Source organism: Podarcis tiliguerta (genome assembly GCF_965153285.1).
Source record: "Podarcis tiliguerta genome assembly, chromosome: 10".
Taxonomy (NCBI): Eukaryota; Metazoa; Chordata; class Lepidosauria; order Squamata; family Lacertidae; genus Podarcis; species Podarcis tiliguerta.
In genome coordinates, this window is record NC_139543.1 from 54,290,890 (window position 1) to 54,306,737 (window position 15,848).

The following is a 15,848-nucleotide window of genomic DNA, read 5'->3' on the forward strand; positions in this document are numbered from 1 at the left end:
ATCAGGAATCAGTGAGAATTCTTAAAAGTCTTCAAAAGTGTAGCATCCACAGCCAGCAAAGGGCATGGTGAGAAGGAATGTTTGCAGCATGCACCAACCCAGTTCTTTCTTCCTTCCTTCCTTCCTTTCTTTCTTTCTTTCTTTCTTTCTTTCTTTCTTTCTTTCTTTCTTTCTGGTGAGAGGCCATTCCAGAGCATGGTTACCACCACAGGCCCTCTTCCTTGCTGTTTCCAGAAAGACATCTGCTGGCTGTAGGGCAATCAGCAGATCTCAGTGATCTGGCAGGTGTGTCTGGGAGAAGGATCTCTCTCAGGTAACTTAGTCCCTAAGGTGTCTTGCGCCTGGAAAGTAGGCAATCCGATGAACTGATTCACCATAAGGCTCCTTATGTGCAACCTCTCTGCTCTATTTTTAGTAGCATGGGATGCAAAGCTTCAAGAAGACTTTCAGGTTTCTCAGCAATTTTAGGACACTTCCACCCCAACACTTAAACCATCCTCTCTTCAGCATGGATGCAAAATTACTAGTCGGTAAAAGAAATTGACAGTTGATCTCAGTGGTGTGCCATTATGTGTAAGAATCCCCTAGGGCTGTTTCATGATTCACTCGGTGAATTGTTCTACACTGCTCTGTGTCATTTTAAACACAAGGATGGTCTGTGGAATTAACAGCAGTGGACACAGTTCAGGTTCATTCAAAACGATTAGGAGTCTTGACATTTCATTCAGCGTGGGATGAAATAGTAGCCAACTCTGCATTAGACTGAAGGACCATTACAACACAATTAGCTAAACCTTTAATTCCACATATGAAGCAAAAGTTGTTCTTGAAGAGAGAGAGAGAATACTTGTGGGGGATTTGCACCAAAGTTTAACCTACCTTGTTGTTTTTTAAAGATCCTATGATACATCAGTGGTGGAGAAAAATAGATTCAGAACACGTTGCAAATAGTTTAAGTGGATGAGCTCTGACATTCAGAATAGGTGAAAGGATGGCACCTGACTAGTTATGTCTCAAAAGATGTACTTTTCACTTTAGATTGCTGCCTGCCCTCAACCTTCAAGATTGGAATAGTTTACGAACAGTAAAATAGCTGCCCAAAGAAAACGAGAAGAAAAATGATTTCCCATTAAAGTATAAAATTCCACATCAGATTTAAGAAGAGTTTTATTAAGTTGTGCCTTATATGGAGAGAGGGAACAAAAGGGATTTGGATTTTTAACAAAATCCTCTCTCATAATTTCAAAACTTGGGGTCAACCAATGAAACTGATGAGTAAGAGATTCAAGACAAAAAGAAGAAAATACATCTATATGTAACGCTGAAGTTTCTGCACCAAGAGATAGTGATGGACACTAGCCAATGGCTTGTCCACACTTCCACTTGCCCCATGCCTAGAAAGCATGGGTCCAAGGTGTTTTGCCTTTACCCTGCCACTTTCCCCCAGAAAACCCACTCTTTAGCACTAAATCAGAACACTAAAGAGTGTTCTTTAGTGCACTAAAGAGCACTAAAGAGTAGGTTTCCCCAGCAGAAAGTGGCAGGGCAAACAGAGGTGTGGTTTAGTTCTTAGATGTCCTTAAAAGGGAATTTGCAGAGGCTAAAAGGGATTCACAGAGACTATGTCTATCCTATATATGAACAGCACACTTATTCTCTGAGAGTGGATCCTTATGTAGCCAAAAAAAGGCTTGAAGGAACCCCACCTTCTGTAGAAGTTACAAAAAAAAATCCCTAAAAAAATAATCCTAATGGAGGAAAACCAGAAGGTGGGATGGAGTTTCCAGGAAAAGGCTTGGATGGAACTCTGACTTAGAGAACTCCATGACATTTTGTTGCAGCCCCCACTAGCTGTGGCTTTTAGGCATGGTGGTGACACGAAAAGTCCATGTTCAATATGCCTCTGAATGTCAGATACCAAGAGGAAAGAACTTCAAAGTCATGTCCTCTGTCCTTTCCACTGTCTTTTCATGTGAAGAGTGGTCAAAAGACACTTAAGACATCATATAGCCCAGGGTGGAACCTTAGTATTCAACAGCTTGGGGGTTGCTCTATGAAAGTGCTGCTTGACTAGCAAAAAACACAAGAATTGCCCTGCTGGACTACCCAAGATCCCCCTAGTCCATCGTTTATTTCTCAATGGCCTCCAAATAGATGCCTGTGATTAGTCACATGCCAGACATGCAGATCATGACCTTGCATTATGATTTATCCCCAGTATCCAAGACTCAGATCCACACTGCCATTGAGATTCTATGCAGCCCTCATGGCTGAGGGACCCATCCTCTGTGATGTTGTCCAATTGTTTTTTTGTTTTGTTATGTTATGCTCAATAGCCTGAGTTAATGTTACACGGTCTGAAGAAGTCCTTTCTTTTGTCCATCATGAGCCTACTAGATGCATGCTAAGGAGTCTGCCTGAGCATGCAAACTCTCTACCTGATGCACTCAGTCCCTACCTTCTGTGTTGAGCAAGTAATGGTTGTAGCGATGAATATTCAAATGCATATAAGTTGAAGCTTCCTGCAACACAGGGCAGGTCAAAGACTGCAGGGGGGGGAAGGTTTCAATGCATATCAGGATCTTGGGGTGGGGTTTGTGTGAGTGTCCCTGCCCTCATCCACACTGTGAGAATCCACATGTTCAGGCAAATCCAAATAATGGAACAGCTTCAATGGGTATATTTTGAGTTCCAGTGATATGTTAGAGGATTGGAAAAAAAGCAAGCTGTATCGTATGTCAGAGCTGCCAACATGGTTTGATTGGTCTGGTGACTTCCACATGATGTTGGACTACAACTCCCATCATTCCTGAACATTGGCTGGAACTGATGGAAGGTGTAGGCAAAAACCTCCAGAAGGGCACCAAACTGGGGACAACTGTCCTACATGGAAACTTTTCAAGCTCTTCTGACAACATGCCTATAAAATTCAGGCACACACAAGCATAGCTGTCAACGTTTCCCTTTTCTTGCGAGGAATCCTATTTGGAATAAGGGAATTTCCCTTTAAAAAAAAGGAAACGTTGACAGCTATGCACACAAGCAATTGTTCTAACTGTGATTCAGCTACATAACTTATATGTTTGAAACTCTCTACATTGTTTTATTTTACTATTACTATTTTCTTATATTACAAAAAAACAAGGACAACATGAAAGCAATAATGCACCTGCCACCCTTTCTGAAGATGTGAGGTCAGATTACATTGGGGTTTAGATCCCTTAAATTGTTGTATTCCGGTTGTGTAAAGGAAGCAAGGAAGGAAGGAAGGGGATACAGCAGGAAAAAGAAGGGGGAAAGGAAAAGGAAAACAGCACCTGTTGGATTTCCACCAAGTGCAGAGTTCTTAAATGCACAGGCACCATCTCACTCTTACTCTCTTCACATGCGCGCAGTCCCCAGACGGAGCTGGGCCTCAGCCCTCCACTCCTGTCGCGAAGTTGCAAAGCGAGGCTCCCGAGAGCCTGTGCCACCTAGAGGGTGGACAGACTCCCCTGCTCCTCTTTGCAGGGAGCATCAAGGGACTTGCCTGCACACAAGCGCCGGGCCCGGCCCTCTACGGCTCCTCCCTCTCCTTCCCCATCCCCGAAACTCAAGAGAGAGAGCGCAGCAGCCTCCTCGCGGCGCCTGCCCTCCCGGACCCCACCGTCCAGTCCCAGAGCTCGGCGACCCTCGCCTGCACCTCCTCTCCCATTCACCCGCGCTGCGCTGCCATTGGTCCAAATTCCTACCGATCCTCACAAGGCACAAAAAGGCGTTGCTCAGTGTGCTTCTTCTTCTGTTGCTTTATATATATAACAAACCTTTTCCCCCCTCCCCTCCACCACCCCAATTATCCATCCTTGTTCTCCTGATGGTGACTCTTCGCTCACTTGCAACGTGTCCTTTAGACTGTTCTCTCCTCTCCAGCGTACACGCGTCTCTCCCGCGATCCCTCCTCCCTTCTCTTTGCGCTGATGCCTTGAGAGCTGGTACCTTATTTCCCTCTTCCTTCTCTCTCTCTCTCCTCTTTTTGGATGCCTCGCAACAATAATACCGCTGATGACCATCCAAGAGGAAGCAGGTGGAGAATGAAGCATCCTTTGCCCAGGAAAGCCATGGCTTAGCTCAAGAAGGAAAAGGCAAGAGAGGCGCATCGGAAAAGAAAAATAATAAAGACCACCGCGCAAAAGAGAGAGAGAGAAAAGGGAGTCAAGATGAGTTTCCACAAGGAAGACGGGATGGGCAGCTTGTGCCACAAGGCTCTGCAGATCATCTCCGAGTTGTGCCTGGGAGGGCAAGTGGAGTTGGAGAAATGTTCGGGCATCTTCCCTCTGGAGACCACCAACCAAGGTATAAGCAGCGCAGGTAGAGTTAAGCCTCTCGCTCTCCTTGCGCATCCCTCGGCGCGCTCTGCTTGCCGCGTCCTCGGCCGCCGCTTCTCCCCGCCTCGGTCTTCCCCATCCCTTGTGTTTTCCTCCCCTGACTCGGTCTCTCCTGTTGATCCTCTGCATCGCATCTCAAGGAAGGAGCGAGAGGACTGGAACCGAGAGGCGTGGGGTGCTGATGGTGGTGCTGATAGTTGGGGGGGCGGACATACGCTTCCTTCCACTAATGGCAGCCGCGGCAGTGGGTTTGAGTGGGCGTCTGGAAAGTTGAACTTTCTCTTTTTTTTACCCTTCTACTTTCTTCCTTCCGCTTCCTTCCTCCTTCCCCTGGCTGGGGAGAGCGAGAGAGAAAGGAAAGGGAGTCCTTTCCAAATTTCGGCAGGACATTTCCGTGTCCTCAAGGGGCTGGTGAGAGACCAAACAGAAACGTGTGTTTTGTTGTGGCTGGCTAGCTAGCTTAGATGCACGTCGGAAAGTGCCCCCCGGGGTGGGGGTTGTGCAGCCTAGCTGCGGTTCAGGCTCCAGCCGTTCTAGCACCCCGATTCCCCGGGAGCGCAAACGGCGTGGAAGTCCTTCTCAAGAGCCGGTTTGCTGCTGACTCGGTAAAAGTAAAGGAAGGAATAAGGAAAATCATTCAGAAGCCACAGGTACTTCATATGTATGCTTCATTCTCCCTCCGGGAAGGAAAAGGGAAATCTCATTCTAGTGTATGGGGAGGACCTTTTATGTCTCTTATTTTTAATGGGAACCCCCCTCGCCCTTTGGAAAGGTAAAGTAAAGAAAGATCCGGTTTCCTAGTGAAGCACATTAAAACACCGGAGCTGATATCCGGTGAATCAGTGATTAATTTCCTTAAAGAGAGGGTTCCTGAGCAAAAACCTGCCTGAAAGACTTGTTCCGCTATGAGAGTGGAAAGTTAGCATCTTTTCCACCACGGGGATCTTGTTTGTGCTTGCAACAGCCGCACGACAGGCGGAAATGCAACTGGTGCAGCTTTCCCCCAGGGCATAGAAATGCAGAAAGTTGTGCGTGTTGACTTTCAGTTTGGCACACAGCTCCTTAAGGGTGCAGAGCCTCCAGAAAGGGAAGAAGAGGAGATGGTGACCCCATAAGAGGGAATGTGAGGGAAGGAATGCATTCTGAATGTCCTGGAAGCAGGGCAGTCCTCCTCCTTGCTTCACTTGTTGAATGGCTGGACCTTGGGACTCTGATCCAGGACTTAGACCTCCTGCCCTGCTCTGCTTTGGTTCAGAATTGTTCCATCTTCAAGACAAATGCCATATATCTTGGCCGAGGCAGCAGAAATGCAAGAAGGAGCTGAAGGCATTTCTTATCTACCCAAAATGTTCTCTCCTGCTTCCTTCCATCCATCCCTTGCTAATGAACTCTAATGAGATTCACCAGAGATTTTAAAAGATAATGCCGCCTTCTTCTGTTTCAACATTTTCCTTTCTATTAAAAAAGAATCCGATAATAATTGAAGGGCAGGAGAGAGATAGTTATTCTCTAGTTGTTGGGGATGGGGCGGATGAGCTTAACTTTTGGTTAAAAAACTCTGCTGGAGGATGTAGAGATATACCTCAAGCATGCGCACGCACATATATGAATGATTATGTGATTGATCTCCCTGCCCTGTGGCCCTCTTGACATTCTTATCATTGCTCGAATTGGCACACAGTTTCCGTCAAGCTGGAGAGCAGGGCAACAGGTGGCAGGAAGGAGAAGAGCTTGAAAGTACCTGTTGCTGCAGGAGAGAGAGAGCTTTTCATGAGAGACAGAGAAAGGACTTCTGTCTGTGTATATTGGAGGGACAGGGAACGACTTCTGTTCCTGTGCCTTTCCTAAAGAAAATTTCGGTCAGTTTCAAAAAATAATAATCATGCGAACATAAAGCTTATGTGTTGGATTAACCATCTAGTCCAGAATTTTGTTTTTGCAGCACTGATCAGCCAAGATACCTCCCTAGTTCACAAGCAAAGGGATCATAGCTCAGTGGTAGAGGCACATGCCTTGTGTGCGAAAAGTCCCAGGTTCAGTACCCAGCATATCCAGATTATTGCTTTGCTTTTTAAAAAAGGATCAGGTAGCAGATCATGTGAGAGACCTCTGCCTGACACCCCGGAGAGCTGTTGCGAAGTCAGAGCAGTAGACTATAGATGCACAAATAGTCTGACTTTGTATAAGGCTGCTTCCTATGTCCCCTTGCAGGTGATGGGCTTTGTATTGGCACTGTATGTACCCAGAACCAGTTGTATAAGAAGTGTATTGTTGCATTGTTGTATAAGAAGTGTATTGTTGCATGTCATGAATCTACGAAGGAAAATGCAGGGCAGTGCCCCTTGAGGAACAGCAGTGAAGGATCTATATCCTAATAAGCACATAAAGAATATTCTGGCTATACCATGAAAAAATTACCAGCAGCAAGCATCATTTTGTTGAGGATTTGTGTGCCATTTCAGCTCTGTATTGATGAGACAGTATCTCTTATGCAACAATGTAAAATAGTGATGCAACATTTTGTGGCCTTCATGGTTAGGGCAGATGGTGCAGTGGTTAGAATATTGGCTGCAGAAGACCCTTCTGTAGTGGCATTCTCCACTTCAGCCTTCCACTTGTGAAGATCAGTGGGGGGGGGGATACTTGCTAAGCATGATAGAATGATAGATACCACTAGGTGGGAAAGTAAACAAGCTCTTCTTTTGTGCTAGGTTGTTGCCTGTCTGTATACCTGTAGATTAGTCATCTGGATTTGCACTGGGACTGGGTAAGGGCAACGAAGACTCCCTTGTAACTCTTTAAACAACCCTATATAAGGGTATATTTTATTATTCTTATACAACGTTGCTGGGAATCCTTTGTTAGGGATCCTGGGGCAGCTGTGATTGCTTCTTCCCTGAATGAACCACAACACCCAGATTCTCAGCTTTCTTTTTTAAAAAAGAGAGTAAATTTCCAGTATTTGTAGAACCCAAGGTATGAGACAAGGTGTACAAGTACTGTTCTTCTCTCCTCTCCCGTTTGTGAGAAATAAGGCTGCTGCCCTCCTTTCAGTGTGTTACTTTGCCCCCTGCCCCAAAGATCCCATGGGTGAGAAAACACTTAAATGAAGCGCCCACAGGAAAAGTCAATTGGGGGCCACAGCCAACGGTGGGTGGAGCCACTGCTGATGGCAGGCGGGGCTAGATCCAATGTGGGAGGGGGCAGAGACAAAAGAGGGCAGAGTTCACAGCACTGCAGGATGAATGAATGAATGACCAGAAATACAGACATATACAGCGTTAGAGAACATATAAAGTATACATAGGTTAAAATTAAACTCTATAAGCTAGAGCACGGCAAATAATACAGATATAAAACAGTTAAAATATGGAGGTTAATGATTGCATAGCTCTTTCTCTCTGTACTACCCCATACTTTTAGGGTTGTCTGGCAATGTCCATAAAGCCGGATGACATTGAGGGCAGTATGAAATGGGAAGCCCCACACCAGGTGACAGCCATAAAGGTACATGATACAGTCATCACCACAAGTTCTATTCAATGCTAGGCCTACTCAGAATAGATCCAATGAAGCTAACAGACTTGATTTGTGTTAATTAATGTTCTGGAATCCCAACTGAAGGAATGTCAGGGCTTGGCTTGGCACAGTGGCCTAGGGGGAAAAAATCAGAAACTGGGAACTGGTATCCAGGACCAAAGAGCAATCAGGTTCAGAAACATCAGGAATCCAAGCAGAAGCCGGGACCAGAGGAAAAAGTCAGAGGCCGCTCCCACAAGATGTAGTGAAGGCCACCAACTTGGATAGTTGGATGGAGGAAGCCAGAATAGATCTGGAAGGATTTTCAACGGGAGGTTGCAATTATGCAGTTTCTGGATGTTTAGCTTATATTGGCAATGGCACAAATGAGAAGAATGGTCTGAAGGCACACAAGGTTACCTTGCTATAATAGAGATAATAGAGACCTTGCTATGTTTAGCAGGTCTGGGTCTGGTCAGTGCCTTCATGGATATGGAGTGGTTCCCTGGAACCACTTATACACCACCTTGGGTTCTATAATGGAAGAAAGGTGGATTATAAATGCAATGCAATAAAATAAATAATTGAATTCTTTTTAGCATGACCCTCCCCTGGTTATTATAGACATGCATTCTTCTCTTTTGTATACCAGCATCTCTTATGTGCACTATTATACCTGGTTAGGGATAATTCCAGTCACTACACATTGCCAATCAATTTTATCCGGTGGGAATATTTTTTAAAACCCACAGCATGAGTGTGTATTTCAGCGACAAATTGACTTCTAATTATCCTCAAGGAAGAATTTGTATGTATTTACATGCACACATTTCCCCCCACTTCAATGCAGAGCTTATCAGATGACAGTTGTCAATGGTGTTTACACTGAGTGGCATTAAAAGTCAAATCCAGTTAATTAAAAGCTGCCTCTCCAAGCTGACACAAGATAAGGAATACCATTTCTAAAACCTTGAATAGGCATCAGCATCTAAAAGTTCTTAAAAATCCAAAACAGTGAGACAACCATAGATGTCCTCACAGCCTCTGAGTACCATAATTGGTGCTGAACGGCAATAATTACAGTGCTTAGTCAGGAGTTACCCTTAACACCAAAGTACATTTCTTGTCCTGGAAGCCAGAGTACATTTGCACTTTTCTTGTCTTGATGATTACATAGTTCCTTTACAATGTTGAGAGCTCACTTACCTGTCAGGAAAACTGAGCACCAATAGGTTCCAATAAATCCAACAGGAACTAGAAAGCTACACTCACCCAATGCCAGGAGAGACCCCCCAACTGAAATCCTGGGCAGCCACTGCTAGAGATTACAGACAGTACTGAACTATGTGGATCAATGGTCTGGCTCAGTGCACAGCAGTCTTTACATGATCTTCTGAGCACTGGCAGGGAGGTGGGTTCACTTGGGAGAGAGAGAGAGTGGGTTTTGCCCAAGAGAACCCCTGAACATGAGGTTGATTTTATCTTGGTATGATGCCTTGCAAGAACGATCTGCTTGATAGTAGCACAACCAACAGTTTTTCATGAAGATGGTTCAAAATGGTAATGCAGATAAGTTATGGGGAGGTAGGATTCAAAATATAGGTAAAGGTAAAGGGACCCCTGAACATTAGATCCAGTCGTGGCCGACTCTGGGGTTGCGGTGCTCCTCTCGCTTTACTGGCCAAGGGAGCTGGCGTACAGCTTCCGGGTCATGTGGCCAGCATGACTAAGCCGCTTCTGGCGAACCATAGCAGTGCACGGAAACGCCGTTTACCTTCCCACTGGAGCAGTACCTATTTATCTACTTGCACTTTGAGGTGCTTTCAAACTGCTAGGTTGGCAGGACCAGGGACTGAGCAATGGGAGCTTACTCCATCACAAGGATTTGAACCGCCGTCCTAGGCTCTGTGGTTTAACCCACAGCGCCACCTGTGTTGCCTCTGAAGTGCACAGTGTCCAGAATGTTTTTAAAGGAACTTAAGTCCTCATTTGACATAAGCAAAAGTGGCTGCCCTTGAAAAAGATAATGGTTGTGTGGGATGTTTTTTCCAAGCACTGTGCTATTGTACAGAAGTTGAAAAGGGAACTGTTGGCTACCCTATTTAGCTGAGAGCAACTGTTGGGATATTCTGAAATTGGCCTGCATCTTTTTCTCAACAAAATCAACAACAACATGCCATCCATGCACAGCTTGAGTCCATGTTACAAAACCATGGCACAGTAGCCCACCAGTTCCTTACAACAGAATAATGAATTGCAAGCGGTGCTTTTCAAATGCGTTTTGTGGTGCATTGGGAGCGTTGGAGCAGGAAAGGTCAACTTGACCCAGTTTGACAATTATTGTTTTTCTGATTCAAAACATAACAAACAAATTATGTCGGACAGGAAAACAGTGACAATCTCGCGTCTGAAGTCGCATGAAGAGAGATGAAAGCTCTTTCTGAGGTTCCCCATACAGAAAGGCAGGTCATCATTGTGATATTGCATCCATCAGATGATGAGCACGCATAGATGATATGGTCTCCATAAATGTGAGGAAGCATGGTACAGTCTCTGGTTAACAACCAGTTATATTCCATATAGGAATATGATTGTCAATGATGATCAACACAGACCATCTTCCAGCCCACTGAGCTTTGTATCAGTATGATATGGTTTCTCTTCTTCTCTCTAGCTTTACCTAAGAGCAAAAGAACATAAATAGAGCCCTGCTGGATCTTGCCAATGGCCCATCCAAAGGACTTGCCAAAGTCCAGCAGCCTTTTCTCACATTGGCCAACCAGATCTACCTAGATAATTTAATATTATCCACCTATAACAATGTACAAAACAAAACATGGCCTAATTCACAAGCTTACAGGCTTCGACAACCATTTGTTTTGGGCTACAACTCCCATCCATCCCAGCCAGCAATTCCAATGGTTAAAGATGATGAGTGTTGTAGTCCAACAGCTTCTGGAAGGCATTAAGTGGGGTTAGACTGAGCCAATATGAGACATGACACAGAAAAAAGAAAAAAGAAGAAATGAAGCAAAAGAGAGGGTAAAGGATCTAAAGGAATTCCTGAGGAAGCCTTGGTTGACTACTCAGGTCTGAACTGAGTAGCCCATTCAAAGCAAGTTTCAAATACATTATTTGTTTGTTTTGTTATTAACCTATTAACTCTGTCATATGGGCAGTTTGTAATATATTGTAAGGGCATATCCTCTAACTCAGGCATTGTACCTTATTGATATCTGAGGTCATCATCTGAGAACTTTCCATGAATGTCCCCATGCAAAGTGGGTGGCAATGAAAGAAAGTGCCTTCTCAACAGTGCCCTCACCCCGGGTGGAATGCCCTCTGCAGAGGCTCCCTCCTGGTGCCTACCTTAAATTATGCATGGCATTGAGATCACGTCAGTGAGGCCGAGAGGAGGGTCTTGTTGTCTAGGCAGCCCAGGACCTCCATACACACTGCCTGGGCTTGTGCTCCAGGGAGGTCACTTCAGTGCTACTAACACAGCAGTTTGACTTCACCCCCAAAGGTGCACTCCATTGTCTCTCGAGACAGGCGGATGACGATAACAATCAAGAAAGTGGCCACTGTCATAACGCTAGAACCAGGGGTCATCCACTGAAGTTAAATGTTGGGAGATTCAGGACAGACAAAAAGAAATACTTCTTCACACAGCGCATAGTTAAACTATGAAATTCACTCACAAAAGAGGCAGTGATGTCCACCACCTTGGATGGCTTTGAAAGAGGAGTGGATAAATTAAGGAAGAGTAAGGCTATCCTTGGGGGATCTGCTGTACCTACAGAGTTGAAAAAAGTAATACCAGTTGCTGGAAACTACAGGGCAGGAGAGTGCTGTTGTGCCCAGGGCCTGCTTGTGGCTGGTCAATGTGAGAGCAAGATACTTCACTAGGTGAACTGTTGGCCTGATCCTGCAGGCTCTTCTTGTGTTCTTAATGCTCTTTTGCTGCCAGGAAAACACCTTTTCATTTTCCCTTCCAAGTTATGTTGTGATTCAAGCATACATTTAGCGCAATAGATTTTTCACCTCTGCTTGCTGATTCAAATTGTTTCAGGGCTGTTTTTGTTCTCTGGGCTTTTTTGTATTTTAAAAAAGTAATGCATTTTGATCTATTGCCATTTTTGTTTTGGTTACCTTGTGTCATAATTCCTTGTTGTGCTTGTTAGAATTTGCTGTTTGTGTTGTAAGCCACCCAGAGAACCTTTGTGGTTTGGCAACATCATCATCATCATTATAACCTAAACAAACAAATAAAGGTCCTGATCCTGATGCTTCAACTGGAAATTTAATTCCTCTACAACCTCAGAAGGGGGAGAAGCAATGGGAACACCTGTGTAATGTATTGATGTAAATCAGGGATGAAGAACCTCAGGCCTAGGATCCAAATTTAGCCCTTGGAATCCTCTCCTGGCCACACCTTCACTTGCCTTACTTTACACCCTATGTTTTCCCCCCATGGTTAGAACCTGATAGTTAGAACTTGCACTCAATAGTTCCTCTTGCTTGCCTGGATCAAGGATGGGGGGAGGGGAGAAATTAGCCTACCTTACAAAGGTGAAATTTACATTTGTGGCTCTGTCTATCACTGGCATATGGCACTCAAAATCTTACTGAGAAGACCTTCCAGCTGAGATAGGTTCCCACACTTCTGGTGTAAATAATGCTTGTGTGAATCGGTGTAAGCAGCAGAAGTCCATTTGGGATGCAAGAATCCCCTCCAAGAGAAGTTTGTGCATCATGTTTTCTCTTTAACTTTCTGCTTCTGCTTCCATTTGTTTTCTCTAGCCCTTGTCTTGCTCTTAATGTGCTCTCTGCTGCATATGAAATATGATCAACTCTTTTGTTAGAAACACTGTTTGTGCCATTAATTGTGTCATTATTCATCCCGCATTACATAGAGGCGTGAACTGTTGTGTCCTGGTGTGTGCCAGATGCTGATGCTCCAAGCTGGGTGGTGTAACTGCGGGATAGATCCAAGTTGGATGACGTAGCTATGAGATAAATCAGCTTCATATAACCAACATGCTTAACTCTAATTAATGCATGAAAGGGTTAAGACCATAAAGTAAGCTGTTCTGCCAGGCTTAGCTAGGTCACACACCCTCAACTTGCATGGATGGCCACACCCACTTTTGGCTCCACCCAACATGGGGTGAGAACAAGAGAAGGAGTAACTGCTCCCCCACCTTCTGTTGCTGCTGACCCTGGGGGAGGGATCTAGTGGGAGCTCATGGGGTCATATTGACAGACCTCCATCCTAAAAGCTAGCGCCTTCACTGTCAGAAGGTCACAATCTATGCAGGTTTATGTTGGACTTACTTCTGAGTAAATCAGCAGAGGGTTTGGGCTGCAAAATTAATCAGTCTGCAAATTATATCCATTACATCTTTGATGATTCTTGCAAGCAAACGAATTAAAGCTATCTGGATGATATCACCTTGTCTTCTTGTTCTTTGCAGACATCTCTGTCAGCTTGCTTGCAGTCGTCGTCAGCTTCTGTGGGCTTGCCTTGCTGCTAGTCTCACTTTTTGTCTTCTGGAAGTTGTGCTGGCCGTGCTGGCGGAGCAAGCCGATGACATCGAACGCGGCAAGCATCCCTCAGAGCACCTCCAGCGCTCCCACCGAGTTTTTGGAAGCTAATGAGAAAAAGGAAATGATTAAAGAAAACGGGAAGCCCTCCACGAAAACCCTCGAGGCGGCAATGAAAATTAGCCACACTTCACCTGATATTCCAGCAGAGGTCCAGAATGCGCTGAAGGAACATCTAATCAGGCATGCACGCATGCAAAGGCAGATCACTGAGCCTGCATCCTCATCAAGGTAAGAGAAATAGAAGCTAACACTTAAAAAAAAAGCACCTAAGAAAGACCATTTGGCTGAGAATTAAGGAATGAAAGCAGATGAACATCACATTCTTAGCCTTGTGCCAAGGATATATATAATAGACGCAGGAACAATAACCCTAGTAATCAGTGGTGTAGCGTGGGGGGTGCAGGGGGGGGCGGCCGCACCGGGCGCAACATCTGGGGGTTAGGGTTAGGGGGCGCAAATCCACAGGTTAGGGGGCGCAAATCCACGGGTTAGGGGGCGCAAATTACTTGCCTTGCCCCGGGTGCTGACAACCCACGCTATGCCACTGCTAGTAATATACATACTGATTTCTCTGACAATTTCAATCAAGTGTGTGTGTGTGTGTGTGTGTGTGTGTGTGTGTGTGATTGGCAGGTTTACATAGGTCATTTTAAAAGTCTGTATCTCCCGAGCACATATCTCCTTATTAAGGAAAGAGACCGTAGCAGTAAATTGCACATTGGAGTTGCTGATATAATTGTACAGTGAGGGGCAAAGCTCTTTTACATCCTAATCCCAACCATGTTTATTTGGTTACACGGCCAATTAAAACAGATGGCTGTTTGCCGAAATAATAGGTTACCATGGTATGCAACCTGTAGCCGTATGGCAGACCAGTTGACTGTCTTGTCCTGCAAAAAATAATAAATTGATGACTAAGATCTTGCCACACCTCATCAGAAATCTGGGGGAAACAACAAGAGAGTAGTTAAATGTCCCTAACCACTTAGCAAGATGACATATGGTGTATAACTGCCATAACAAGTGTTTCCCTACCCACAACAAAAGCATTTTTCCACTTGGAAAATGTTTGCCTGTGTTCATGCTCTGACATGGTGATTTCAGTGACATTCCTTTCTAAATCAGTGTGACTCAGATTGCAGCATAGATATCAGATACTAGTTGCACAATTCATAAAACATTACAGGTTTCCAACTTATGCTCCAGTCCTAGGCATGTTGCTCGCTATTGCTTGCTTGTTTTATTTGACACATTTATATTCCAACCCAACTTTTGTGACATCACTAGCAAATATTACATAACGTTTCCAGTCCTCCTTAATTCAAAGTATTTACTTTGAAATATCCCTGAAAGCTCTCATATTTCAAGGAAGTGGAGACTGCATGAAAATATGAACATCAATAAAAGGTGGTGTCGTCTTATTGTTGTGAGGGCCCCATAACAGTTGAGGCACAAAATATGTAAAATGAGACACAATACTAGAGCAATTTCAAACTTAACTGCTCTTAGTGATCAAGTCGTATCTGAAAATAACAGCAACTCTTTTAACAGTTAACATTTCCATCCTTAACTGACATCAAGACATCTCTGAGAACAATATCATTGCACTTAGTACCACCTGTAGCCATCAATCAAGGAAAGAATTTATGAATAGAGTGACAGAGGCATCTAATTTTAATGCACAAGGAACATCAAGGCGTGAAATACACATGTCCTCCTCTGCAGATGAAAGAATTTAAGTAATGCTTTTTTCAGACACAGAAAGAGAAAATGACAGCTAGGAAGTGACAAGTGCTATGAGTGAAGTGCCATGAGAACAAACAGATAATCATAGATGCTGAATGTAAAAGTTCTGACTTTCTGCTTAGTGAATTATTTACAGTGGTACCTCAGGTTGAATACGCTTCAGGTTACATACACTTCAAGTTACAGACTCCACTAACCCAGAAATAGTACCTCGGGTTAAGAACTTTGCTTCAGGATGACAACAGAAATCGTGCTCCGGCGGCACGGCAGCAGCAAGAGGCCCCATTAGCTAAAGTGGCGCTTCAGGTTAAGAACAGTTTCAGGTTAAGAACGGACCTCCAGAACAAATTAAGTTCTTAACCAGAGGTACCACTGTACATTATTGCATTTATGTGCAATAAATGCCTCTTGTATATTTGCACCAGAATAAACCAGTACAAATGTATCCAACAAGTGGGCACCATAATTGTTGAGTTCATGTATGAGTCTAGTGCATATGAATAAGTGACCAATGATCTCTAAGATATAAGCTCATAGTATAAACGAAATAAATAGGACACAGCATGGTCTGACAGGCACTAGGGGAAGTCATGTTTGCATGGATTTTGT

General features: G+C 44.3%; 1 protein-coding gene across 2 annotated transcripts in view; it reads left to right on the plus strand.

The window, feature by feature from the left end:
- The first annotated feature begins 3,593 nt into the window (after positions 1–3,593).
- The window catches only part of SYT10 (synaptotagmin 10), a 35,821-nt gene continuing 23,566 nt past the window's right edge, over positions 3,594–15,848 (plus strand). Inside the window, exons 1-2 of one of the 2 annotated variants that reach the window (XM_083401507.1) lie at positions 3,594–4,347; positions 13,361–13,721. In XM_083401507.1, coding sequence (XP_083257633.1) covers positions 4,197–4,347; positions 13,361–13,721 — 512 coding nt within the window. In that variant the 5' untranslated portion in view covers positions 3,594–4,196. The remainder of the gene's footprint in view (positions 4,348–13,360; positions 13,722–15,848) is intronic. The other variant, XM_083401508.1, reaches the window with a different exon arrangement.